Source organism: Salmo trutta, chromosome 14 (assembly GCF_901001165.1).
Source record: "Salmo trutta chromosome 14, fSalTru1.1, whole genome shotgun sequence".
NCBI classification, from domain to species: domain Eukaryota; kingdom Metazoa; phylum Chordata; class Actinopteri; order Salmoniformes; family Salmonidae; genus Salmo; species Salmo trutta.
The window spans coordinates 74,121,698-74,147,756 of NC_042970.1; the positions used below are offsets into that span (position 1 = coordinate 74,121,698).

Below are 26,059 nucleotides of genomic sequence, written 5' to 3' on the forward strand. Positions count from 1 at the left end.
AGTTTATAATAGCAATAAGGCACCTCGGGGGTTTGTGATATATGGCCAATATACCACGGCTAAGGGTTGTATCCAGGCACGCGTTGTGTCGTGCGTAAGAAAAGCCCTTAGCCGTGGTATATTGGCCATAAAGCACACCCATTCACGTCTTAATGCTTAAATATAACCAATTGCCTTACCTATGTGTCCAGGGAGAGGTGAGTGTGGTCGAGGGAGAGTGGGTGATGTACTGGTTAGAATGAGGCTCTTCCGGTTACTGGTCCGGCAACTAGAACACACACAGCCACAAACACACAGGCCATCATTATCTGAAACACAGTCAAAGAGGTGATAACGTCACCATCTAACAGCATCTACCACTCTTAACATAATATCTATGAGAGTGTCGGGTGTGATCGTGTGTACTTCCATGTGTGTGTGTGGCTGTGTGCTTCTGAGCTTGAACACGTGTGTGTGTGTAAGTGTGTGTGTGCGCTTCTGTGTGTAAATGTGTGTATGCATGCTCATACAAATTGGGCCAGAAAACATGGTGTATTGAAGTCAGCCCACCACGTGGGGAGAGAGCCAAAGCAACAAAGCCTTGTGGATCACACACACAAACACACAAACACACACACACACACACACACACACACACACACACACACCACGAGCCACGGCAACAAAGACTTCCAATTTCCTTCACTGTCAACTTCGACGAGACACCTCTCATGCGAGATAACGATGGGAGCGAGGGAGAGATGGAGAGAGAGCGAGAGAGAAGGAGAGGGGCAGGTAATGATGTGTTGAGATTATCATATAAATGAGGATTAACCCTCCTGATGCAAGAGAAAAAAACATGGACACACACACACTGAGTGTGACACAGATGGTGTTATGCGGGAGGAGGGCTTTAAAAGGTGTGATTCTACCATGACAACCATACTTCCTGTAGTCAGGGAACCGTACTTAATGGTGTTATGTTGTAGTTGGCTGAAATCCCTCACTAATATCTATTCTCCATATTATACACCACTATCAACATAGGAGAGAAATATGGTATAGCCTTGAAAAATCACCCACAGTAGACTGTTCCCTTTCTCCTCCTTCTCCTCGACCTCCTTCTCCTCCTTCCTCAATCTATGGTCGACCAATGATGACTCACTACACTGTATTCCCCACTAATAATGACTCCCGAATAACGACTTACAACACTGTCAGCATAGCACAATAGTAAAAGGAATATGGCATTCTGTAGCCTCGAAAAATTACTCCCAGTAAAAATGATGTCACTTTTCTCCTCTGTGTGTGTGTGTGTGTGTGTGTGTGTATGTGTGTGTGCGTGTCAAGTCTGTTTCGGTTGCTCTACCAGATCTCTCCAGTGTGCTGGTTTTGAAGGGTAGCTGTCAGCCAGATGCGAAGCGGTAGGGAGCTGCACAGCGCTAACACAGCATGACAAAGACCTGGGCTATGCTTGTTCCACATTGCATCAGATAGCATGCTGCTCTATACAGCTGGGATGTAAATTACACATACATGCATGAGCAGGTAAGTACACCACACACACACACGCACGCTCGCACATGCACGAGCGGTATACGTACATGTCTGAAACAGCAATTTCCATAATGCATTGATGCATTTCAAATAAAGCACTCCCTCCCCCCTTCCTTCCTTCCTCCCTCCCTCCCTCCCCCCTCCCTCCCTCCCTCCCTCCCTCCCTCCCTCCCCCCTTCCTCCCTCCCTCCCTCCTTCCTCCCTCCTTCCTCCCTCCCCCTTCCTCCCCCCTTCCTTCCTCCCTCCCTCCCTCCCTCCCCCCTTCCTCCCTCCCTCCCTCCACCGCCATATCCCTTCTTTTTTTTAATTCTCATGTGCTTGTTCCTCGTCAGAACAGCTAACACAAGGAAACCAAAAACCACCTAGTGATCTCTCTCTGAGAGGCTTGTCAAGGAACTCACACACACATTTGGAGAGAAGGGGTGGTGAAATATTTAAGGGAAATGCATTAGGCTTGGTTTTGGAAGTGGCTTAACACCATTACACTATAACTCTCTGAGGACTGGAGGAGAACCAGACAAAAATACTGAGACAGAGAGAGAGTCATCCCAGTCCTTAATCTCCTTTATCTTTCTATTTTATCTTTTTCTCATCTTACATGTTTATTTACATTTGGTTGGTTAATAGTATATTAACCTTCACAATTTATCACACAATCAATAATACAGTGTAGAATACACAGTACTTAAATTGGCCAATGTAAGCATGACCTTTAAATGTGTCATCATCTTAAAATGATGAATCTAGTTTCTTTATGAAGGAGGGCCCAGTGGAGACTAGAGGACTGTCTGGGACTTTATGGGTTCAGACTGGTCCTTCTAAGTGGGATTCTAAGTAACGCTGAATGTCACTGTCCTCTCCTGTGGCTTGATTAAATGAACTCTCTAACCCACATATAGAGATAGAGAGAAGTGGCGGGATGGGGAGGAGAGGAGGGGGTAGAGAGGGGGAGTATGTGTGACAAAGAAATTGAGTGTGTGAGAACAAGTGAGAGAGAAAGGAGAAAGAGAGACTACCAGGGTTGAGAATAATGAGTGAAGGAGAAGAATAGAGAGATAAGTAGTTTTATTTCTTCAGAGTTCAGTTCCACTACATTAGACGTTTAGCCTGAGAATGAATTCAAGTGATGAGTCATCCACAGACCTAACTGGAACTATGTTCAGGCGATGACATGCTGTGTCTTTCATAACGTTTCTCATGACTTTAGTCTGATGGAAAAAGATCTGCGATAGAGCTGACAAATGAAAAATTGAAGGAAACATGGGAAAGAGGGGGATGAATATAGAGAGGCAGGGGTGAAAGAGAGAAATGGAAAGGAAAAGAAGACAAGTGTGTGTGTTTTCTCTCTCCTCTCTGGTGTTGCTGAGTGACAGGGTAAATCTCTCAGTCACGGTTATGGTCATGTAGTGTGGGCTCAGCCGCTCTCCATCTGGTTTAGATAGTGTGTGTGTGTGTGTGTGTGTGTGTATGTGTGTGTGTGTATGTTTATGTGTGTGTGTATGCTGCTGGCTTTATCCCAAGACCACCATAAATCAAGAGCAGTGTCCTTCCTATATCACACAACATAAAGGTTTTGATAGCATATCATATGGCATTTCTGTTCACCTTGTTGACTGAGGTGGACAAACATTTTCAGCATGATCGCGTTCAGTTTGGTTTATCCTTAATGCACAGTCTCCAGACTAGACACATCTCTAGACAGCGTTAGCTACATCTGTCAGAATTGAATTCAATCATTCATTTATTTAACCAGGTAAATAAATGAGGAATACATTCTTTCTTGCTTTGTTCTGTAATGACCCGACCACGAAGCAGTAAGAGAGAGGGGGGTGAGGGGAGGCTGGGTGTACCCGGTTACTATAGCAACACAAAAGAGTCACACAATATACTACTCATGTGAGCGGTGAAAACATCTCGAGCTGGTTTCCCAATTCTACAAGTCCCATTGATACACAAACAGCGTCCAGCCCCTTCCTTACTGTAACAATACTGTAGTTACAATAACAGGTCATTGTTATTCCTTTCTTTAATAGGATCCCCATTAGGTGTAACGAAACAGCAACTACTCTTCCTGGGGTCCACACAGAACATGACATAATACAGAACATTAATAGACCAGAACAGGCCAAGGGCAGAACTACATGTAAAAACAGCACACATAGTCTAGGGGAGTTGTGCTGTGAGGTGTTGCTTTATCTGTTTTTTTAAAAACCAGGTTTGCTGTTCATTTAAGCAATATGAGTTCTTTGCAATAATGGCTCTATATAATACTGTACACTTTCTTGAATTTGTGGACTGTGAAAAGACCCCTGGTGGCATGTCTTGTGGGGTAAGTGTGTGTCAGAGCTGTGTGTAAATTAACTATGCAAACTATTTGGAATTTTCAAAACATTAATGTTTCTTATAAAAAGAAGAAGTGATGTAGTCAGTCTCTCCTCAACTCTTAGCCAAGAGAGACTGGCATGCATAGTATTAATATTAGCCCTCTGATTACAATGAAGAGCAAGACGTGCCGCTCTGTTCTGGGCCAGCTGCAGCATAACTAGGTCTTTCCTTGCAGCACTCGACCACGACTGGACAACAATCAAGATAAGATAAAACTAGAGCCTGCAGGACTTGCATTTTGGAGTGTGGCGTCAAAAAAGCAGAGCATCTCTTTATTACGGACAGACCTCTCCCCATCTTTACAACTATTGAACCTATATGTTTTGACCATGACAGTTTACAATCTAAGGGAACACCAGGTCTAGAACTTACCTTATACTTTGCACTCTGACTTTATGACATTTGACCCACATCCCATCTCAATACATGACCCTTGAACTTCTATGACATCACATTATACTAAAACATGCAGATGAAACATCAAATAATCTGGTGTGTGGGCAGTTTCATAAAACATCATAATCTGTCATATAAAGCGTTTTAATCTACTGTATCATAATCCATTTAATCCAGATGTCAGGCTCAGCCAGTAGCAGGCAGGCAGTCAGCCAGTTCAGTCAGTCAGCCGGTGGCAGTCAATCAGTCAGTTTGATAGTCAGTCAGTAGTTGACAGTAGTGTTAACAGTCAGACAGTCAGTCAGTCAATCAGTAGCTGACAGTAGTGTTAACAATGAGTCAGTCAGTAGTTGACAGTAGTGTTAACAATCAGTCAGTAGTGTTGCCTGTCTTGTGTGATCTGTAATTTCTAGACATCAATAACCCATGCTGTGTCTTCTGACTCTACCTCATGAGGTCACACTGTAATAAAAATCCCATTTGGTAAAACATGATGATGAAGCAGCAAATCTGCTGTGTGGGCAGCAGTTCATAATCCATGATAATCTACTGCATCACATCACCAGGCTACAAACTCTTCCGGTGGCAGGCAGTCAGTCACTCCGACAGTATTTGACAGTAGAGTTGCCAGTCAGTGTGTGGTTGTGTGATTTATAGAGAATCAATGGCCCATGCAGTCTCTGTCTGTCTGTGGGTTCTGGTGATCAGTCAGAGTAACAGAGGAGAAAGCTGTGATAACAACTGATGAAAAAAAAGGCCAAATGGCAGTGTGTGTGTGTGTGTATATGACTAAATCAAAAGTTCTCCCATGTCACCCCGCTCCTCCGCACACTCCACACTGGCTTCCAGTCAAAGCTCGCATCCACTACAAGACCATGGTACTTTCCTACAGAGCAGCAAGAGGAACTGCCCCTCCCTACCTTCAGGCTATGCTCAAACCCTACACCCCAACCCGAGTACTCCGTTCTGCCACCTCAGGTCTCTTGGCTCTCCCACCCCTACGGGAGGGCAGCTCCCGCTCAGCCCAGTCAAAGCTCTTCTCTGTCCTAACACCCCAATGGTGGAACCATCTTCCCCCTGAAGCTAGGACATCAGAGTCCTGCCCATCTTCAGAAACCATCTGAAACCCTACCTCTTCAACGAGTATCTTTGGAAGGTTAACAGAAGCCTGATGCTGGTGGAATGAAAAAGAGGGACCGACTGATATCTCAACCCATCTTCGGTGCCATGTTGCACTGGGTTTGCTGTCCAGGAGAACACAGACAACACTGTGGAAGCCCGGCTCTTCTGAAGACTCAACTGATCCAGGATTGCCAGAGTTCTAACTATCACTGTTGTGGCTGAACCGACAAAGGAGTCAGTGACTTTTCCCAGGTCATCGAAGACTTGCGCTCCATGTCGACAATGAAGTCAAGAACAAAATGGACGCGGCATACCTCCCTTATGTGAAGATGCTGAACAGAGTCCTGCCCCAGGACACCAGGATTATCGACTGGTCACCTGCTGCGCAGGGATTCAGTGCGCACTGTGAATGTCAGTCCAGAACCTACTGGTACTACTTCCTATGCGGTGCTCTGGATTTAGTGTTGATGGCAGCGGCTGCCAAACGCTATGAGGGCACCCACGACTTCCGCAACCTGTGCAAGGAGTGCCGCAGTTCCAGAGGACCATCCTGTCTATCCCGGTCCAGTCTGTCCATCAACCTCACCCTACCATGCCCACTGCCACAGACCCATAAGACCTATCATATTTGATATTGGACTGGCCTTTCTCTATCACCAGGTGCGGTGCATGATGGCTAAGCTGCTGCTGATTGGCCAGAAGCTGGAGGCTCCAGAGATAGTGGATCAAGTCCTGAATGTGGAAAAGAATCCCAGGAAACCCATGTATAGCATGGTGGTGGACTTTCCCTTGGTGCTGTTCCACTGCCATTTTGAGGTGTTGAGCTGGCGCAGGGAGGCTGAGGTGAACCACTCCCTGGTCACGCTGCAGCAACACTGGACCCAGATAGCAGCCAAGACCCAGGTCCCCCCCTTACTATAACTGAGATATGTGGTTGTACCACCTAGCTATTTTAAGATTTAAGTTGCTCTGGATAAGAGCGTCTCCTAAATGACTAAAATGTAAAACTGTAAATGTAATGGAAAGTCAATGGAACACATAGCTAAAATATCACGGCTCAGTTCCATCTGTCTTAGCCTGTGTCACGGTTGTCGTCGGGAAAGGAGGACCAAAATGCAGCAGGATTGTGGATGCGCATCTTGAAGTTTATTTTAACTCAAAAGTGAACACCAAAATAATAAACACAACGAACTCACGATCAACAAAACAGTCATGTCAGGCTCACACACGCTAAACAAGAAACAATCTCCCACAACTACAAACACACCCTAATATATAGGACTCTCAATCAAAGGCAAATAGACAACACCTGCCTTCAATTGAGAGTACCTACCCCAATTAACTAAACATAGAAACAGATTCACTAGACTAAACATAGAAATACATAAACATAACACAGTGCCCAAAACCCCCGGAATACATAAATCAAATGCCCTACTAAATCAACCACCACCCCGAACCACATAAAACAAATACCCTCTGCCATGTCCTGACCAAATTACAAAAACAATTAACCCTTATACTGGTCAGGACGTGACAGCCTGGAACTCACTGTGATGCTCTCACAGCCTCTCTCTTTTAAACCTGCCTTTGAAAGAGGACGAGCGTGAAACCTATTCTCTATTCTGTGAAAGAGAAGGTAACCCACTTGACACACCACATCATTTCAATGTGGAGTATTGGGTAATATTTGGTAGATACGTATCAATAAGATTCCAACCTATTTTCGCCTACTCAAAACGACAGCCAAACGTTTGTTGAATTCCCAATGTGCTATCACTGCGCTTTCAACCATTTAAAAGCACACTAAAGTTCAAATGTCATATATTTTGTTTATTTATACAACAGCTTAATATTATTTTTTATATTATTTTTTTATGTGTTATCACTGTGCTTGATCTAATAGCACAACCAAATGACCTGGATTGCAGTTAGTTGAGATTGCATTTTATTTATTTTATTTTATTTATTTCACCTTTATTTAACCAGGTAGGCAAGTTGAGAACAAGTTCTCATTTACAATTGCGACCTGGCCAAGATAAAGCAAAGCAGTTCGACAACATACAAAAACACAGAGTTACACATGGAGTAAAACAACATACAATCAATGATACAGTAGACAAAAATAAGACTATATACAATGTGAGCAAATGATTTGAGATAAGGGGGGTAAAGGCAAAAAAGGCCATGGTGGCAAAGTAAATAAAATATAGCAAGTAAAACACTGGAATGGTAGATTTATAAAGTTCAAAGTTAAAATATAAATAATATGGTGCAAAGGAGCAAAATAATAAATAAAATAAATAAATACAGTAGGGGAAGAGGTAGTAGTTTGGGCTAAATTATAGATGGGCTATGTACAGGTGCAGTGATCTGGGAGCTGCTCTGATAGCTGGTGCTTAAAGCTAGTGAGGGAGATAAGTGTTTCCAGTTTCAGAGATTTTTGTAGTTCGTTCCAGTCATTGGCAGCAGAGAACTGGAAGGAGAGACGACCAAAGGAGGAGTTGGCTTTAGGGGTGACCAGGGAGATATACCTGCTGGAGCGCGTGCTACAGGTGGGTGCTGCTATGGTGACCAGTGAGCGGAGATAAGGGGGGACTTTACCTAGCAGGGTCTTGTAGATGACCTGGAGCCAATGTGTTTGGCGACGATTATGAAGCGAAGGCCAGCCAACGAGAGCGTAGAGGTCGCAGTGGTGGGTAGTATATGGGGCTTTAGTGACAAAACGGATGGCACTGTGATAGACTGCATCCAGCTTCTTGAGTAGGGTATTGGAGGCAATTTTGTAAATGACATCGCCGAAGTCGAGGATTGGTAGGATGGTCAGTTTTACGAGGGTATGTTTGGCAGCATGAGTGAAGGATGCTTTGTTGCGAAATAGGAAGCCAATTCTAGATTTAACTTTGGATTGGAGATGATTGATGTGAGTCTGGAAGGAGAGTTTACAGTCTAATCAGACACCTAGGTATTTGTAGTTGTCCACAAATTCTAAGTCAGAACCGTCCAGAGAAGTGATGCTGGACAGGCGGGCAGGTGCAGGCAGCGATCGGTTGAAGAGCATGCATTTAGTTTTACTTGTATTTAGGAGCAGTTGGAGACCACGGAAGGAGAGTTGTATGGCATTGAAGCTCGTCTGGAGGGTTGTTAACACAGTGTCCAAAGAAGGGCCAGAAGTATACAGAATGGTGTCGTCTGCGTAGAGGTGGATCAGAGATTCACCAGCAGCAAGAGCGACATCATTGATGTATACAGAGAAAAGAGTTGGCCCAAGAATTGAACCCTGTGGTACCCCCATAGAGACTGCCAGAGGTCCTGACAGCAGGCCCTCCGATTTGACACACTGAACTCTATCAGAGAAGTAGTTGGTGAACCAGGCGACGCAATCGTTTGAGAAACCAAGGCTACTGAGTCTGCCGATGAGGATGTGGTGATTAACAGAGTCAAAAGCTTTGGCCAGGTCAATGAATACGGCAGCACAGTATTGTTTCTTATCGATGGCGGTTACAATGTCGTTTAGGACCTTGAGCGTGGCTGAGGTGCACCCATGACCAGCTCTGAAACCAGATTGCATAGCGGAGAGGGTGCGGTGGGATTCGAAATGGTCGGTAATCTGTTTGTTGACTTGGCTTTCAAAGACCTTAGAAAGGCAGGGTAGGATGGATATAGGTCTGTAGCAATTTGGGTCAAGAGTGTCACCTCCTTTGAAGAGGGGGATGACAGCAGCTGCTTTCCAATCTATGGGAATCTCAGACGACACGAAAGAGAGGTTGAACAGGCTAGTAATAGGGGTTGCAATAATTTCGGCAGATAATTTTAGAAATAAAGGGTCCAGATTGTCAAGCCCAGCTGATTTGTAGGGGTCCAGATTTTGCAGCTCTTTCAGAACATCAGCTGAATGGATTTGGGAGAAGGAGAAATGGGGGAGGCTTGGGCGAGTAGCTGTGGGGGGTGCAGTGCTGTTGAATGCAGTAGGGGTAGTTAGGTGGAAAGCATGGCCAGCCGTAGAAAAATGCTTATTGAAATTCTCAATTATAGTGGGCTTATCGGTGGTGACAGAGTTTCCTATCCTCAGTGCAGTGGGCAGTTGGGAGGAGGTGTTCTTATTCTCCATGGACTTTACAGTGTCCCAGAACTTTTTAGAGTTTGAGTTGCAGGAAGCAAATTTCTGTTTGAAAAAGCTAGCCTTGGCGTTTCTAACTGCCTGTGTGTATTGGTTTCTAACTTCTCTGAAAAGTTGCATATCGTGGGGGCAGTTCGATGCTAATGCAGAACGCCACTGGATATTTTTGTGTTGGTTAAGGGCAGTCAGGTCTGGGGAGAACCAAGGGCTATATCTGTTCCTGGTTCTACATTTCTTGAAAGGGGCATGCTTATTTAAGATGGTGAGGAAGGCATTTAAAAAAAATAACCAGGCATCCTCTACTGACGGGATGAGGTCAATATCCTTCCAGGATACCAGGGCCAGGTCGAATAGAAAGGCTTGCTCGTTGAAATGTTTCAGGGAGCGTTTGACAGTGATGAGTGGAGGTCGTTTGACCGCTGAACCATTACGGGTGCAGGCAATGAGGCAGTGATCGCTGAGATCTTGGTTGAAAACAGCAGAGGTGTATTTAGAGGGCACGTTGGTTAGGATGATATCTATGAGGGTGCCAGTGTTTGCGGCTTTGGAGTTGTACCTGGTGGGTTCATTAATAATTTGTGTGAGATTGAGGGCATCAAGCTTGGATTGTAGGATGGCTGGGGTGTTAACTTGTTGGGGATAGGGGGCAGTATTTGCACAGCCGGATAAAAAACGTACCCAATTTAATCTGGTTACTACTCCTGCCCAGTAACTAGAATATGCATATAATTAGTAGATTGTTTGATTCGGATAGAAAACACCCTAAAGTTTCTAAAACTGTTTGAATGGTGTCTGTGAGTATAACAGAACTCATTTGGCAGGCAAAAACCTGAGAAGGTTTCATGCAGGAAGTGGCCTGTCTGACAAGGTGTTATTGTTCTTGCTTCTGTTTATTGAAGAGTCAGGATCTTAGCTGTAACGTGACACTTCCTACGGCTCCAATAGGCTCTCAGAGCCCGGGAAAAACCTGAACGATGACGAGGCAGCCTCTGGCTGAAACACATTATCGCCTTTGCCAAGTGGCCGATAAGAGGACAAAGGGCTTAGGCTCGTGCCCGAGTCGACCCAGTGATATATTTTCTTTCGGCTGTTTACCTAATTGCAGATTCCCGGTCGGAATATTATCGCTTTTTTACGAGAAAAATGGCATAAAAATTGATTTTAAACAGCGGTTGACATGCTTCGAAGTACGGTAATGAAATATTTAGAAATCTTTTGTTTCTAAATGCGCCGTGCGCGCGACCCTTATTTACCATTGGGATAGTGTCTGGAACGCACGAACAAAACGTCGCTGTTGGAACATAACTATGGATTATTTTGGACCAAACCTACATGCGTTATTGAAGTAGAAGTCCTGGGAGTGCATTCTGAAGAAGAACAGGAAAGGTAATCAAACTTTTCTAATAGTAAATCTGACTTTGGTGAAGGCTAAACTTGGTGGGTGTCTAAATAGCTAGCCCTGTGATGCCGGGCTATCTACTTAGAATATTGCAAAATGTGCTTTCACCGAAAAGCTATTTTAAAATCGGACATATCGAGTGCATAGAGGAGTAATGTATCTATAATTCTTAAAATAATTGTTATGCTTTTTGTAAACGTTTATCGTGAGTAATTTAGTAAATTGTTAGTAAATTCGCCGGACGTTTGCGGGGGTATGCTAGTTCTGAACGTCACATGCTAATGTAAAAAGCTGGTTTTTGATATAAATATGAACTTGATTGAACAAAACATGCATGTATTGTATAACATAATGTCCTAGGTGTGTCATCTGATGAAGATCATCAAAGGTTAGTGCTGCATTTAGCTGTGGTTTGGGTTTTTGTGACAAATGGGTGTCTGATTATTTCTGGCTGGGTACTCTGCTGACATAATCTAATGTTTTGCTTTCGTTGTAAAGCCTTTTTGAAATCGGACAGTGTGGTTAGATTAATGAGAGTCTTGTCTTTAAATAGCTGTAAAATAGTCATATGTTTGAGAAATTGAAGTAATAGCATTTCAAAGGTATTTGAAAATCGCGCCACAGGATTCAACTGGCTGTTACGTAGGTGGGACGAATTCGTCCCGCCGGTCCTAGAGAGCATGTCCCAGTTTAGGTCACCTAGTAGCACGAGCTCTGAAGATAGATGAGGGGCAATCAGTTCACATATGATGTCCAGAGCACAGCTAGGGGCCGAGGGGGGTCTATAGCAGGCGGCGACGGTGAGAGATTTGTTTTTGGAGAGGTGGATTTTTAAAAGTAGAAGTTCAAATTGTTTGGGTACAGACCTGGATAGCAGGACAGAGCTCTGCAGGCTATCTCTGCAGTAGATTGCAACACCGCCCCCTTTGGTCTTTCTATCTTGTCTGAAAACGTTGTAGTTAGGGATGAAGATTTCAGAGTTTTTGGTGGACTTCCTAAGCCAAGATTCAGACACAGCTAGGACATCCGGGTTGGCAGAGTGTGCTAAAGCAGTGAATAAAACAAACTTAGGGAGGAGGCTTCTAATGTTAACATGCATGAAACCAATGCTATTACGGTTACAGAAGTCATCAAAAGAGAGCGCCTGGGGAGTAGGATTGGAGCCAGGCACTGCAGGGCCTGGATTCACCTCTACATCCCCAGAGGAGCAGAGAAGAATGAGTATGAGGGTACGGCTAAAAGCTATAAGAATTGGTCGTCTGTGACGTCCAGAATAGAGAGAAAAAGGAGCAGGTTTCTGGGGGCGATAAAATAGCTTCAAGGTATAATGTACAGACAAAGGTATGGTGGGATGTGAATACAGTGGAGGTAAACCTAGGCATTTAGTGATGATGAGAGAGATATTGTCTCTAGAAACATCATTGAAACCAGAAGATGTCATAGCATGTGTGGGTGGAGGAACTGAGAGGTTGGATAAGGTATAATGAGCAGGGCTAGAGGCTCTACAGTGAAATAAGCCAATAAACACTAACCAGAACAGCAATGGACATTGCATATTGACATTGAGGAGACGCATGCTTAGCCGAGTGATCAAAGGGTCCAGTGAGATTCAGACAGCTAGCCGGGCCATAGGTAGCAAGCTGGTGGAAGATGGAGGGAGGTCTGTTTTTAGCCACTTCATGCGTTTCCGTCTGTGGGTTAGTGGGGTTCCGTGTGGAAGGAGGGACCAGTCCAAGTTGGCAAAATAGTTAGTTATAGTGGCCCAAGAAAAGTGTCCGATAGACCTATTCAGATCGCAGCCGATAAGACAGCTAACGATTAACGATTAGTGGGCCGCAGATGGGCGATCAGGTTACGTCGCGTCGGAGGGGCCAGTTGGATAACTCCCTCGGGCAGATAACGTCGGTGGTCCAGTCGTGAAGGCCCGATGGGGCTCCGCATCGGCAGTAAAGCGGGTCAGGATAGGTGATTGTAGCCCAGGAGACACTTCAGCTGGCTAGCTCAGGAAAAGCCCACGTGTGGCTGATGGAACTCTTCAGCTGGCTAGCTCCGGAATAATGTGTGTTAATTCCGGGACCGACGTTGCCAATAGTCACTCAGGTAGCAGCTAGTTAGCTGCAAGATCCAGGTGTAAATGTCCAGAGCCTGTGGTAGAAATCGGGGAAAGGAGAGAGAATAGGTCCGGTGTGCTCTGGTCTGAGTCGCGCTGAACAAAAACTGGCGATAGCTTTTCGAGCTAATGGATAGCTGAGGACAGCTAACCGTGGCTAGCTGAACTCCAACGTTAGCCAGTGAAAATGGCTAACCTCTGGCTAGCTTCTGTTGTGGATTTCGGATTTGAGGTAAATAATACTTTCTTTTTTAAATTGGTGAGGCGGGTTGCAGGAGAGTGCTTTGAGGTTGAGTTTTAGAAGAAAAAATGTAAAAAGATAATGCGAAGAAAAATATGTAAATATATATATACACGGGACACGACAAGAGGAGGGTAAAGGACGTCTGAACTGCTACGCCATCTTGGATTAGAATCATTAGAAGCATTAAAGCACATGGTGCAAGTGTCACGTCCTGACCAGTGAAAATGGTCATTTTGCCATAGTAGAATGGTCAGGGCATGGCAGGGGGGTTGTTTTGTGTGTTTTGGGGTTGGTTTATTTCTAGGGGCATTTGTTCTAGTTTTGTGTTTCTATGTTTCATTTTCCATGTGTGGCCGAGTATGGTTGCCAATCAGAGGCAGGTGTCTTTCGTTGTCTCTGATTGGAAGCCATACTTAGGCAGCCTGTTTTTCTTTGGGTTTTGTGGGTGTTTATTTCCCGTTTAGTGATTGTACCTGACGGAACTGTTGAGCGTTTATTATTTTGTTGTTGAAGTGCATTCATTAAAATCCTAAAATGAGGACTATACATGCTGCGCCTTGGTCTAATCCTTTCGACGCCTGTGACAGCAAGTGATCAATGCAGTAAAGCCTTACATCAGGCTATTTACTGTCTTACAAAAGTAATATAGAATTCTGTTTGGTTGTCAATGCAACCAAACATCAACATTTAAAGGAGAAGTATCTGCTGCTTGGATAGTTCCATCTGAGCCACTGGCTTAATCCTGTTCTTTAACTTTTATTTTTGGTTGAGATGGAGACGTGAATCCAACATATCATTTGTTAACTTGTCGACAAGGTAATAGACTATTTACCGTATTGCAAAAGTGATATTGAATTGTGTTTGATTGTCAACGCAAACAAATATCAACTTTTGAAGGAGATCTTCTGCTTGGTTAGCTCCATCTGTGCCACTGAGTCTGGCTTTAATTCCAGTTGGTCTACAAATGAATAATTGATCTGTTAGTGTCACGTCTCCATTTCAACCCAAAATGTATGTTAAGGAATAGGAATAAATCCAATTTTAAATGCACTTTAAATACGGTTTGATTTGATTTAATCCTATTCGTTAACTTGTATTTTTGGTTGAGATGGAGATGTGAATCCAACATATTTATGATTAACTTGTAGATTCTATTTGAAATTAACCAGAGCTTGAAAGCCTAGGCCTTTATGTATTGCCTATTTTTAGTTGAATGCTGGGCTGAATTTATAGAATAGCTGTTGATGACTTCCCAAATGTTATATAGGCCTAAATAGCATCATTGATGTTATATGATTGATATGTTTGATAAGTATGGTTAGAGTTAATTTGCTCTGTTGAACCTACCCTTTGGAATGACTTCGATAGCAAGTGAATCTTTTAAAACTGATTAAGGATCGGACCCTTTTTTTCAATTTTCGCCTAAAATGACATAACCAAATCTAACTGCCTTTAGCTCAGGACCTGAAGCAAGGATATGCATTTTCCTGATACCATTTGAAAGGAAACACTTTGAAGTTTGTGGAAATGTGAAATTAACGTTGGAGAATATATCTGGTAAAAGATAATGCAATGTACTTTTTTGTACCATCATCTTCGAAATGCCATAATGTATTATTCCAGCCCAGGCACAATTAAGATTTTGGCCACTAGATGGCAGCAGTGTATGGGCAAAGTTTTAGACTGATCCAATGAACCATTGTATTTCTGTTCAAAATGTTGTATCAAGACTGCCCGAATGTGCCTAATTGGTTTATTAATAACTTTTCAAGTTCATAACTGTGCACTCTCCTCAAACAATAGCATGGTATTCTTTCACTGTACTAGCTACTGTAAATTGGACGGTGCAGTTAGATTAACAATAATTGAAGCTTTCTGCCAATATCAGATATGTCTACATCCTGGGAAATGTTCTTGTTAATTACAACCTCATGCTAATCACATTAGCATACGTTCGCTCAACCGTCCCGAGGGGGACCCACCAATCTTGTAGAGGTTAGGTGGAGATTTCACAACAATAATTCTCACGATAGCAGATTGGTCGTAGTCAGTGACAAATATCAAAAATAAGGTGGGCTTGGTTAAAACCCTGGATGTGAGACCAAAGGGATAGCTGCAGATCAATAAACTCTGCAGTAAGAGATGCTGTCCAGCCTATTGCATTCTTATAGTGGATATTACCTTGAAGATCTGACGTTGTTTCAAAGGTACACTATATATACAAAAGTATGTGGACACCTCTTGAAATTAGTGGATTTGGCTATTTCGGCCACACCTGTTGCTGACAAGTGTATAAAATCAAGCACACAGCCATGCAAACTCCATAGACAAACATTGGCAGTAGAATGGCCTTACTGAAGAGCTCAGTGACTTTCAACGTGACATCGTCATAGGATTCCACCTTTCCAAAAAGTCAGTTTGTCACATTTCTGCCCTGCTAGAGCTGCCCCGGTCAACTGTAAGTGATGTTATTGTAAAGAAGAAACGTTTAGGAGCGACAACGGCTCAGCCGCAAAGTGATAGGCCACACAAGCTCACCGAACGGGACCGCCGAGTGCTGAAACGTGTGGTGCGTAAAAATCATCTGTCCTCGGTTACAACACTCACTAGCAAGTTCCAAACTGCCTCTGGAAGCAACGTCAGCACAATAACTGTTCGTCGGGATCTTCATGAAATGGGTTTCCATGGCCGAGCAGCCACACACAAGCCTAAGATCACCATGCGCAATGCCAAGCGTTGCTTGGAGTGGTGTAAAGCTCACCGTCATTGGACTCTGGAGCAGTGGAAACGTGTTCTCTGTAGTGATGAATCACACTTCACCATCTGGCAGTCAAATCTGGGTTTGGCAGATGCCAGGAGAACGCTACCTGCCCAAATGCATAGCGCCAACTATAAAGTTTGGTGGAGGAGGAATAATGGACTGGGGCTGTTTTTTAACGCTACAGCATACAATGACATTGTAGACGATTCTGTGCTTCCAACTTTGTGGCAACAGTTTGGGGAAGGCCCTTTCCTGTTTCTGCAAGACAATTCCCCCGTGCACAAAGCGAGGTCCATACAGAAATGGTTTGTTGAGATTGGTGTGGAAGAACTTGACTGGCCTGTACAGAGCCCTGACCTCAACCCATCAAACACCTTTATGATGAATTGAAAGGCCGACTGCGAGCCAGGCCTAATCGCCTGACCTCACTAATGCTCTTTTGACTAAATGGAAGCAAGTCCCTGCAGCAATATTCCAACATCTAGTGGAAAGCCTTCCCAGAGTAGTGGAGCTGTTATAGCAGCAAAGGGGGACCAACTCCATATTAATGCCCATGATTTTGGAATGAGATGTTTGACGAGCAGGTGTCCACATGCTTTTGGTCATGTAGAGTACAAATTTAACATAGTTTGTCTGTGTTGAAAATTGGTTACAATGATGACATAATCCTGTGTTCGAAATTTTGAGGGAAACAGTTGAGGGAAATTTTACCCACAAAACAATGTAGATTCCAAATCACAATACGTTGACAAATTACATTTAAAAAACATTGCGAGAAACAGAGGGGGACTGACAGAACAAGAAAAAGACTAAGCAAGAGACATAAAAGGGGAGGAAAGAAGCATAAAGAGAATAAGGGGGAGGATGACATGTAGAGGGAATGATAGCTAGTTAGAGGAGAGCTGCATGTTTCTCCAGATAGTAGAGCAACCAATCCTGTCGTTGTTTCCTACTGTACCCAATCTGGCGGCTGTCACCAGGTCAAAGGTCAAATCAGTGGTAATGACTCGTGTGAAGAGCGATTATCCCCCGTGCAGGCCCCTCACTGGCACACTGCCATTAGTCTCACATACGAGTGCACACACAGACACGCACACACACGCACAAACGGGTGCACACACACACACACAGGATACCAACTGAGCGTATTGTGCTCTTTGTGTGGGGAACAGTGAATAAAGTAGAGAGAACAAGAGATGGAGTAAAAGAGAAAGTGAAAGGTGAGAGTGCACCACTTCTCCTCTTCTCACATCATTTCATTTCTGTCAATTGCAGAGCAGACAATATTTACTCCCCAATCATAGGAAGATACTGACATTGACACTTCTGATGCAAACACACACACACCAACCCACCCACCCACACAATCCTTGGACGACAAACCAGCTTGTGTTTAAGTTCACTATGTTTTGTGGTCTGGTTAATTGCTTTCTAAATAACTGCTCAACATGACTATATGACTATAGTTCCTATACCAAGGTCATGTCCACAGAGACAACACACAGAGGACAGCTACCATTACGTCAAGATAAACAGTGTGTGTGTGTGTGTGTGTGTGTGTGTGTGTGTGTGTGTGTGTGTGTGTGTGTGTGTGTGTGTGACATAATGGATGTCCATAGATACTGTATGGGCAGCATGGTGATCTGTAGTTTCAGTAGTCCTACATCTTATGTAAGCGCAATTAAAAGAAGATGAAACAGAGACTGGATGTCTTCCCATACTGCGTGTCTCAGGGAGGGTGGGATATGAAAAAACACATTTGAAATAGGACAATTATTAGCACCCACCAAATTATTATAATAATTATTATATTGATGATTATTATCATTATTATAATGATAATTATTCTTATTAAAGGGACTGCTAGTCCAGTATATCATAGTAGACTGTTCTAAAGACTATGTGTAGTAATTCCCAACCCATCTATACGGGTATATCATCATGGTGGACAGTGTGTGTGTGTGTGTGCCTCTGTATGTTTGTGTGTGTGTGCCTCTGTATGTTTGTGTGCGTACGTGTCTATACAGTGAGCATGAGTGTGTGCTGATGTAACGTTAACGTTAGTGTCGTCTTCTGCATGCTGAGTCACAGGGCAGACAGGACACCATGCAGACCTTTCTGATCGTTAGAATATTGATCGACCCGAGGCATTTCCTGTCAGGTGACCTTTCCATGACAGTCCGGGTTTCTTAATGTTTACCGCTGTCTGATGTGAAGCAGTGAAATCAGAGGTCACAGTCAAGCCACAATATGAAGTTTGTGTGTCAGTCAATCACTATTGTCTATTAACTTTCTCTGACACTTCCTCATGATTTCTTAAAGGGGGACTGTAACATTTACAGCTGTCTGGAGTCAAGAAACTGTCACGCCCTGACCTGAGAGAGCCTTTTTATGTCTCTATTTAGGTTGGTCAGGGTGTGATTTGGGTGGGCATTCTATGTCTGTTTTCTATGTTTGGGATTGCTTTGTTTCGGCCGGGTATGGCTCCCAATCAGGAACAGCTGTACATCGTTGTTGCTGATTGGGAGTCATACTTAGGCAGTCTGTTTTTCCTTTGTGTTTTGTGGGTAGATGTTTTCCGTATAGCTTCTGTGCCTTATGGAACTGTGTAGTCGTTGTTTGGTTTATTTTTGTAAGTGTTCACTTTTCTTCAAATTAAAAAGATGAGCATTCATATTCCCGCTGCGTTTTGGTCCTGTGTTCCCGACGACCGTTACAGATCTACCCACCAAAAGAGGACCAAGCAGCGTGGGAACAAGGAGCAGAGGGTTCAGGATTCGTGGACTTGGGAAGAAATTCTGGAAGGAAAGGGACCCTGGAGACTAGCTGGGGAATATCGCCGCCCGAAAGAGGAACTGGAGGCAGCGAAAGCTGAGAGGCGGCGATATGAGGCAGTGGAGCGCAGCAGGCATGAGAGGCAGCCCCCCTAAAAACAATTTGGGGGGGGGCACACGAGAAGTTGGCCTGAGTCAGGAAGGAATTCTGAGCCAACTTCCCGTGCTTACAGGAGGCAGCGTAGTACTTGTCAGGCACTGTGTTATGCGGTAAAGCGCACGGTGTCCCCAGTACGCATTGAGAGCCCGGTGCGCTACATCCCAGCTCCTAACATCTGCCGGGCGAGAGTGGGCATTGAGCCGGGGCGGAGTGTTCCAGCTCAGTGCATCTGGTCTCCGGTGCGCTGTCTCGGTCCAGGTTATCCTGCGCTGGCGCTGCGTACTATGTCTCCGGAGCGCTGGGAGGAATCAGTTCGTCCTGTGCCTGCGCTTCACCCGCGCCGGGCTAGGTTGGTTATTCAGCCTGGAAGATGGATAACAAGCCTACGCACCAGATCTCCAGTGCGACCTCACAGTCCAGTGCGCCCTGTTCCTGCTCCTCGCACTAGCCCTGGGGTGCGTGTGTCCTGTCAGATACCTCCACTACCAGCCCCACGCATCAGGCTTCCTGTGCCTGCGCCCAGAGCCAGGCCTCCTGCATGTCTCCCCAGCCTGGTGAGTCCTGTGCTTGCGCCCAGAGCCAGGCCTCCTGCATGTCTCCCCAGCCTGGTGAATCCTGTGCCTGCGCCCAGAGCCAGTCCGGAGCCGCCAGAGCCGCTCGCCAGTCCGGAGCCGCCCGCCATTCCGGAGCCGCCAGAGCCGCCCGCCAGTCCGGAGCCGCCAGAGCCGCCCGCCTGTCCGGAGCCGCCAGAGCCGCCCGCCTGTCCGGAGCCGCCAGAGCCCCCCGCCTGTCCGGAGCCGCCAAAGCCGCCCGCCTGTCCGGAGCCGCCAGAGCCGCTCGCCAGTCCGGAGCCGCCAGAGCCGCTCGCCAGTCCGGAGCCGCCCGCCATTCCGGAGCCGCCAGAGCCGCTCGCCAGTCCGGAGCCGCCCGCCATTCCGGAGCCGCCAGAGCCGCCCGCCAGTCCGGAGCCGCCCGCCTGTCCGAGCCGCCAGAGCCCCCCGCCTGTCCGGAGCCGCCAAAGCCTCCCGCCTGTCCGGAGCCGCCAGAGTCGCCCGCCTGTCCGGAGCCGCCAGAGTCGCCCGCCAGCCAGGCACAGCCAGAGTCCGGGCGCAGCCAAAGTCACCCGCCAGCCGGGCGTAGCTAGAGTCACCCTCCAGTCCGGGGCCCGCTGCAAGGGTCCCCAGTCCGTGGTCGGCGGCAGTAGATCACGCTCTAGGGGAGTCATTGAAGTGGGGTGAGCCAGTGGTGGAGCGGGGTCTGCGTCCCGCTCCAGAGCCTCCACCGCGGAGAAATGCCCACCCAGACCCTCCCCTATAGGTTCAGGTTTTGCGGCCGGAGTCCGCACCTTTGGGGGGGGGTACTGTCACGCCCTGACCTGAGAGAGCCTTTTTATGTCTCTATTTAGGTTGGTCAGGGTGTGATTTGGGTGGGCATTCTATGTCTGTTTTTCTATGTTTGGGATTGCTTTGTTTCGGCCGGGTATGGCCCCCAATCAGGAACAGCTGTACATCGTTGTTGCTGATTGGGAGTCATACTTAATCCTTTGGGTTTTGTGGGTAGATGTTTTCCGTATAGCTTCTGTGCCTTATGGAACTGTGTATTCGTTGTTTGGTTTATTTTTGTAAGTGTTCACTTTTCTTCAAATTAAAAAGATGAGCATTCATATTCCCGCTGCGTTTTGGTCCTGTGTTCCCGACGACCATTACAGAAACTGAGTCAGGGAAAGAGAGGGAGGAAGGGGGGTGTAGAAAAACTGAGTCAGAGAAAGGGAGGGAGGGAGGGAGGGAAACTGAGTGAAGGAAAAGGGAGGCCAGGCGGGAGGGAGAAGAAAGATAAGAAAAAACGTCAATGAAAATCTGAGTGCTCCAACCTTCCCATCTAGACCAATTTAGTGAGAAACATTGTAAAGTCCTTTGAGCGCCTATGCCTGCTCACAGCAGGGTGTTCTTTCACATCCACTGATCAAAGGGAAAGAAGACATGGACCTTGTCCCAAATGGCAACCTATTCCCTATACAGTGCACTACTTTTGACCACGACCCATAGGATCTGGTCATGAACACATGTTGTCCCCTTTACACTATAAAACGAGGATGTCGACAGACAGAGAAAAGTCTGGCCCTGCTAGATAGTTACAGTCAGACCTGGGTTCAAATACTATTTAAATTCAGGTAAATACTTTGATTGTTTGCCTGCCTGGAGTGCCAGATGGATAGGGTTTAAGGTATTGGGACAGATGAAGTATTTGAAATGATTTCAAATAGTATTTGAACCCAGGTCTGGTAGCTACATCATCTAGGAGGATGTCTGTCTATCTAGCTATTTCTCTGTCTGGTTGTCTGTCTAGCTACAGTAGCTAGCATGGCGACAAGACATGACAACTCTGGCCTGTCGGTCTGTCTGTCTGTCTATTTAAGATGATGGGGGCATGGAGCTGTCAGAGAGAGAGAGTAGCCTTCCAGGGGAGTTCTAGTTAGGAAACACGTCAGTGAGTCTAACTACAACACATCTGGAGCCCAGGCTGTTAAACCAAAATATACTGACTGAGCTAGCCATGACAGAAGCTAGCAAAATGCTACAGCTAGCACACTTTAACAGCAATAGGACAGTCCACAACAGGGATATTAGGTCCATGTCACAGCTCTTCAAGCCCATACAATGAGCTAGCGACAATGCTAACAAAATGTTAATGCAAATGTTCCTCCACAGATGTAGAAAGGCCTATAGATATTTTTCTCAAAGAGGAAAGGACTATCATGACCATTTATAAAGGTGATATGCCTCTTTAAGACACTATTTTTGTTATGTTATTTTTATGCTTTTGAAACAATGGGTGGGCAACTGCGCTCTATTATAGTCTTTAATTCAAAATGATGTCAGTCACAGGCGCGTAGGTTTAAAACAAACAGGATAATGAAAAGGCTATGTTATGCTTTGTGGTCATACTGTGGGCCTGAGGCAGTCGGTTACCCCGTTTGAACTTTCCTATCATGATTTATGACAAAGTTATGTAGGCTATTCTTGAGGTGTCAAAGCGTGCCTTAAAGGCAGCCATAGTGACACAGCAGAATCAGAAGCGAATTGAGGCACTGAAATATCTTTACTGTAATATCTTTTGACTGAACTGAGGTAAATGTTTGCCCCCTTTTGAGTGGTCCTATTATTATTGATGACAAGGTTAGGCTTTTTTAGGTGTAAAAAATAAAATGTCAATGTGTCTTCGAGGTAGAGTGACACAGCAATCATCAGAAGCTTGGAGGGACAGTGCTATCTTGTGTACTGTGTATTGACTAAAGCTATATTGAGCTGAGACTGGGAGGTGGTGCATTGAATCGGCTATAGCTTTTGTTAACAGAACCTTATGCAGGCAGGGGTTACATCCCAAATGGCACCCTATTCCCTATAGTGCACTACTTTTGACTAGGGCCCATACGGTGGTAGTGCACTTTCGAGGGAATAGGGTGGCATTTGAGACTCACTCAGGGTAAATGACCTGGAACTATTACCTCGTTAAAATATAATTGTCTACGTTCCAAATGTCACCCTATTCCCTATGTAGTGCACTATTTTTGGCCAGGGCTCATACGGTAGTAGTGCACTATCTAGGGTGAAATTTGAGACTCACCCAGGGTAAATGACCTGAAACTATTACCTTGTAAAAAATGTGAAATAGACTGCATTCCAAATGTCACCCTATTCCTTATCTACTGTAGTGCACTATTTTAGGCCAGGGCCCATAGGGAATAGGGTGCTGTTTGGGACTCAGAAGCAGACAGTGTCATACACACCAAGTCTAAAGGACATTTAATATCATTATTGATGATGCGTATGGTTAAGTGGTTGTCAAATCCTCCACTACGGAAAACCATGTTCTTTGAATAATACATTTATGTAAAATACTGTACTAGTGTATATTAACACTAATACTTTTCTTATTATGACAATGATTGAATTATAATGCTTAGCCTTGGAACATGGACTCCTTTCCATCAACAAGCCACATACGCTACAGTCAGTTGTTAAAAGAACAAAAATAGGACAGCACTCCGGAGAATAAACTTAAATGAACATATTTTTATTACCACGGGTATGAGCCTTTCCTCAGCGTGCATATGAGGCAACAGCAATCAATATCACCACAATTCGACAAGTACCCAGCACCTGATCTAAGTTTATATAAGGTGGAGTGGAGCACGTTGTTTATCTTTACAGTCAGTTGTTTACCATATCAATGTTGTGAAATACAGATGGATGAGAAGATTATTACTCAGCTATTGTCACGTCCTGACCCTAGTAAGATGTCATTTTCTATAGTAGAGTAGGTCAGGGCGTGACAGGGGGTGTTTTGTGTTTTTCTATGTTTTCTATTTCTATGTTTAAGTTCTAGTTTTTCTATTCCTATGTTGTTGTTTTTTGGGTTGATCTCCAATTGGAGGCAGCTGGTCCGCGTTACCTCTGTTTGGAGATCATATTTAAGTAGGGTTTTTTTCTTCCTTGGTTTTATGGGTGATATATATTTTGAGTAGTGTTTGTTTCTCTGCGTCACGGTTTGTTGTTTTGTCAATTCAGTTATTTATGTATGGCAAAGTTTCACAGATTTAATAAAACCAAGTAATTACCAGTACATTGAGTCACTAACGGTTTTGGGGGAGCTAGTGTGTACACCTGCTATCCAAAAACATCCAAAGTGATGTACTCCCTGTGATCTTTTTTGACTACTGCCCACCTGCTAGTACAGAGGTAGGATATTAATTTGAGCCGGTTGCTACAGCAAGAAAATAATCCTGCAGCAACAGGAAAGGTGAATTATTACGTGGATTATAATTAATGGTTGATACATTTTTCGTGAGGGGAAATCAAGTCTGTTAAACAAGTTAAACATTTCCTGCATTGCAGGAAAGTTCTCCAGCAACAGGGTGATCAAATTAAGATCCTACATCTGTAGCAGTCAGATTCCAATAGCGCACAGAGAGAACTACGCCAACCTGCTTTCACGTTAGCTAGTCTGCTAGTGTACGTAGCTTAACACAGAGGAGAGAAGGCTCTGTGCATAACCACAACATCAATAGCATTGATTGACTGGGGGCGTAGGGTTAACAACATGGTGGCACACAACTGATATGACTGCAATGTAAATCTGGACTTCAACCACGTTGCAATATAAATCTATAGAACACACACCTGATGAGGGGTTACATGCAAACACACTCTTTCTTTCTCTTGTTCCCTCTTTCCTAGCTTTCAAATTACATTCTATGAGGAAGACAGAATAGAGAGAGAGCGAAAAAGAGAGAAAGAGAGAATGAATTTTGAGTATAGCTACATTTTGAGTACAGCTGAAAAAAGAGTGGAAGAAAAACTAAAGACTAAAGAAAAGAGAGAATCTCTTTAGAGTGCTGAGTTAACCCCAGTGGGCTGCTGTTAAATGTAGGCCCAGACTGTACCTCAGGCTCTGCCTTTCATTTTACACCCCACTCCTTCTTCCCCTCTCCTGTTCTACACTCCTCCTCCGCTTCGTTCCATCTATCCTTCCGGGCACGGGCACAAAGCATCTTCCTTCTCCAATTGAGACAGCCTGAGAGAGTCGGCCAAGAATGAGCAGCTTGCAAACACACACACACACACACACACACACATGCAGGCAGACAGTGGCACACACTCACACATACTGTACATAAACACTGATATACCCTGATAAGAACATAAGACATACTACCACCCACGTTATGCTACTAGCTACACACACAAACATGCCTTGCATGACAAGTAAGTACAACAAATCTCTGACCTACTACATGGAGAGCAATTTAATGAAGATCAAGCATCATAAGATCAGAGAACAATGTTTCCTCCTGGGGGAGATTCATACAAAGTGATTACAGAGATAGAGCTGTAGAAGAAACCTTGAGACAGGATGCTGGAGGTATTATCACACACACACACACACACACACACACACACACACACACACACACAGAGAGATGCACACATACACACACACTCACACACGCACACAGAGATATGCACACACAGAGGTGCACACACACACACACACACACACACAGATGCACACACACACACAGATGCACACACACACACAGATGCACACACAGAGAGATGCACACACACACACACACACACACACACACAGAGAGATAGGATAGAGATACACACACACTGCTGCCATCGGACAAAGGGATTTATACTAATCCTCCTATGAGCAGATGAGATGAAGTCAGAAATAAAACGCTGCAGGACAACTGGGATTGTGTACTATGGCAGATAGAGAGAGAGGGAATGATGGGTGGGAGGGAATACAAAATAGTGGTAGAGATGGGGAAGGTGCTCTAACCCAGACACCACAGTATATATAGTGCAGCATTGACCCTCCTCCACAGAAGCCTCTAACCCAGACACCACAGTATTTATAGCGCAGCAGACCCTCCTCCACAGAAGCCTCTAACCCAGACACCACAGTAGATATAGCGCAGCATTGACCCTCCTCCACAGAAGCCTCTAACCCAGACACCACAGTATATATAGCACAGCATTGACCCTCCTCCGCAGAAGCCTCTAACCCAAACACCACAGTATATATAGCACAGCATTGACCCTCCTCCACAGAAGCCTCTAACCCAGACACCACAGTATTTATAGCACAGCACTGACCCTCCTCCACAGAAGCCTCTAACCCAGACACGACAGTATATATAGTGCAGCATTGACCCTCCTCCACAGAAGCCTCTAACCCAGACACCACAGTATATATAGTGCAGCATTGACCCTCCTCCACAGAAGCCTCTAACCCAGACACCACAGTATATATAGCGCAGCATTGACCCTCCTCCACAGAAGCCTCTAACCCAGACACCACAGTATTTATAGCACAGCATTGACCCTCCCCTATAGAAGCCTCTAACCCAGACACCACAGTATTTATAGCACAGCATTGAATCCTATCTCTGACAAGTGGCTAGGCCACTGACCAGACACAAACCTCCAGAGTCCTGTGTATGACTGCCTGTTTGTGTGTGTAACATGTCTATCAATCAT

At 44.9% G+C, this 26,059-nt stretch overlaps 1 protein-coding gene across 2 annotated transcripts in view; it reads right to left on the reverse strand.

Annotated features, from left to right (window-relative positions):
* Nucleotides 1–26,059, reverse strand: part of LOC115147375 (microtubule-associated serine/threonine-protein kinase 1) — a 95,636-nt gene that overhangs the window by 42,444 nt on the left and 27,133 nt on the right. For both annotated transcript variants that reach the window (XM_029689594.1, XM_029689595.1), the window contains one exon: nt 180–268. In XM_029689594.1, coding sequence (XP_029545454.1) covers nt 180–268 — 89 coding nt within the window. The remainder of the gene's footprint in view (nt 1–179; nt 269–26,059) is intronic.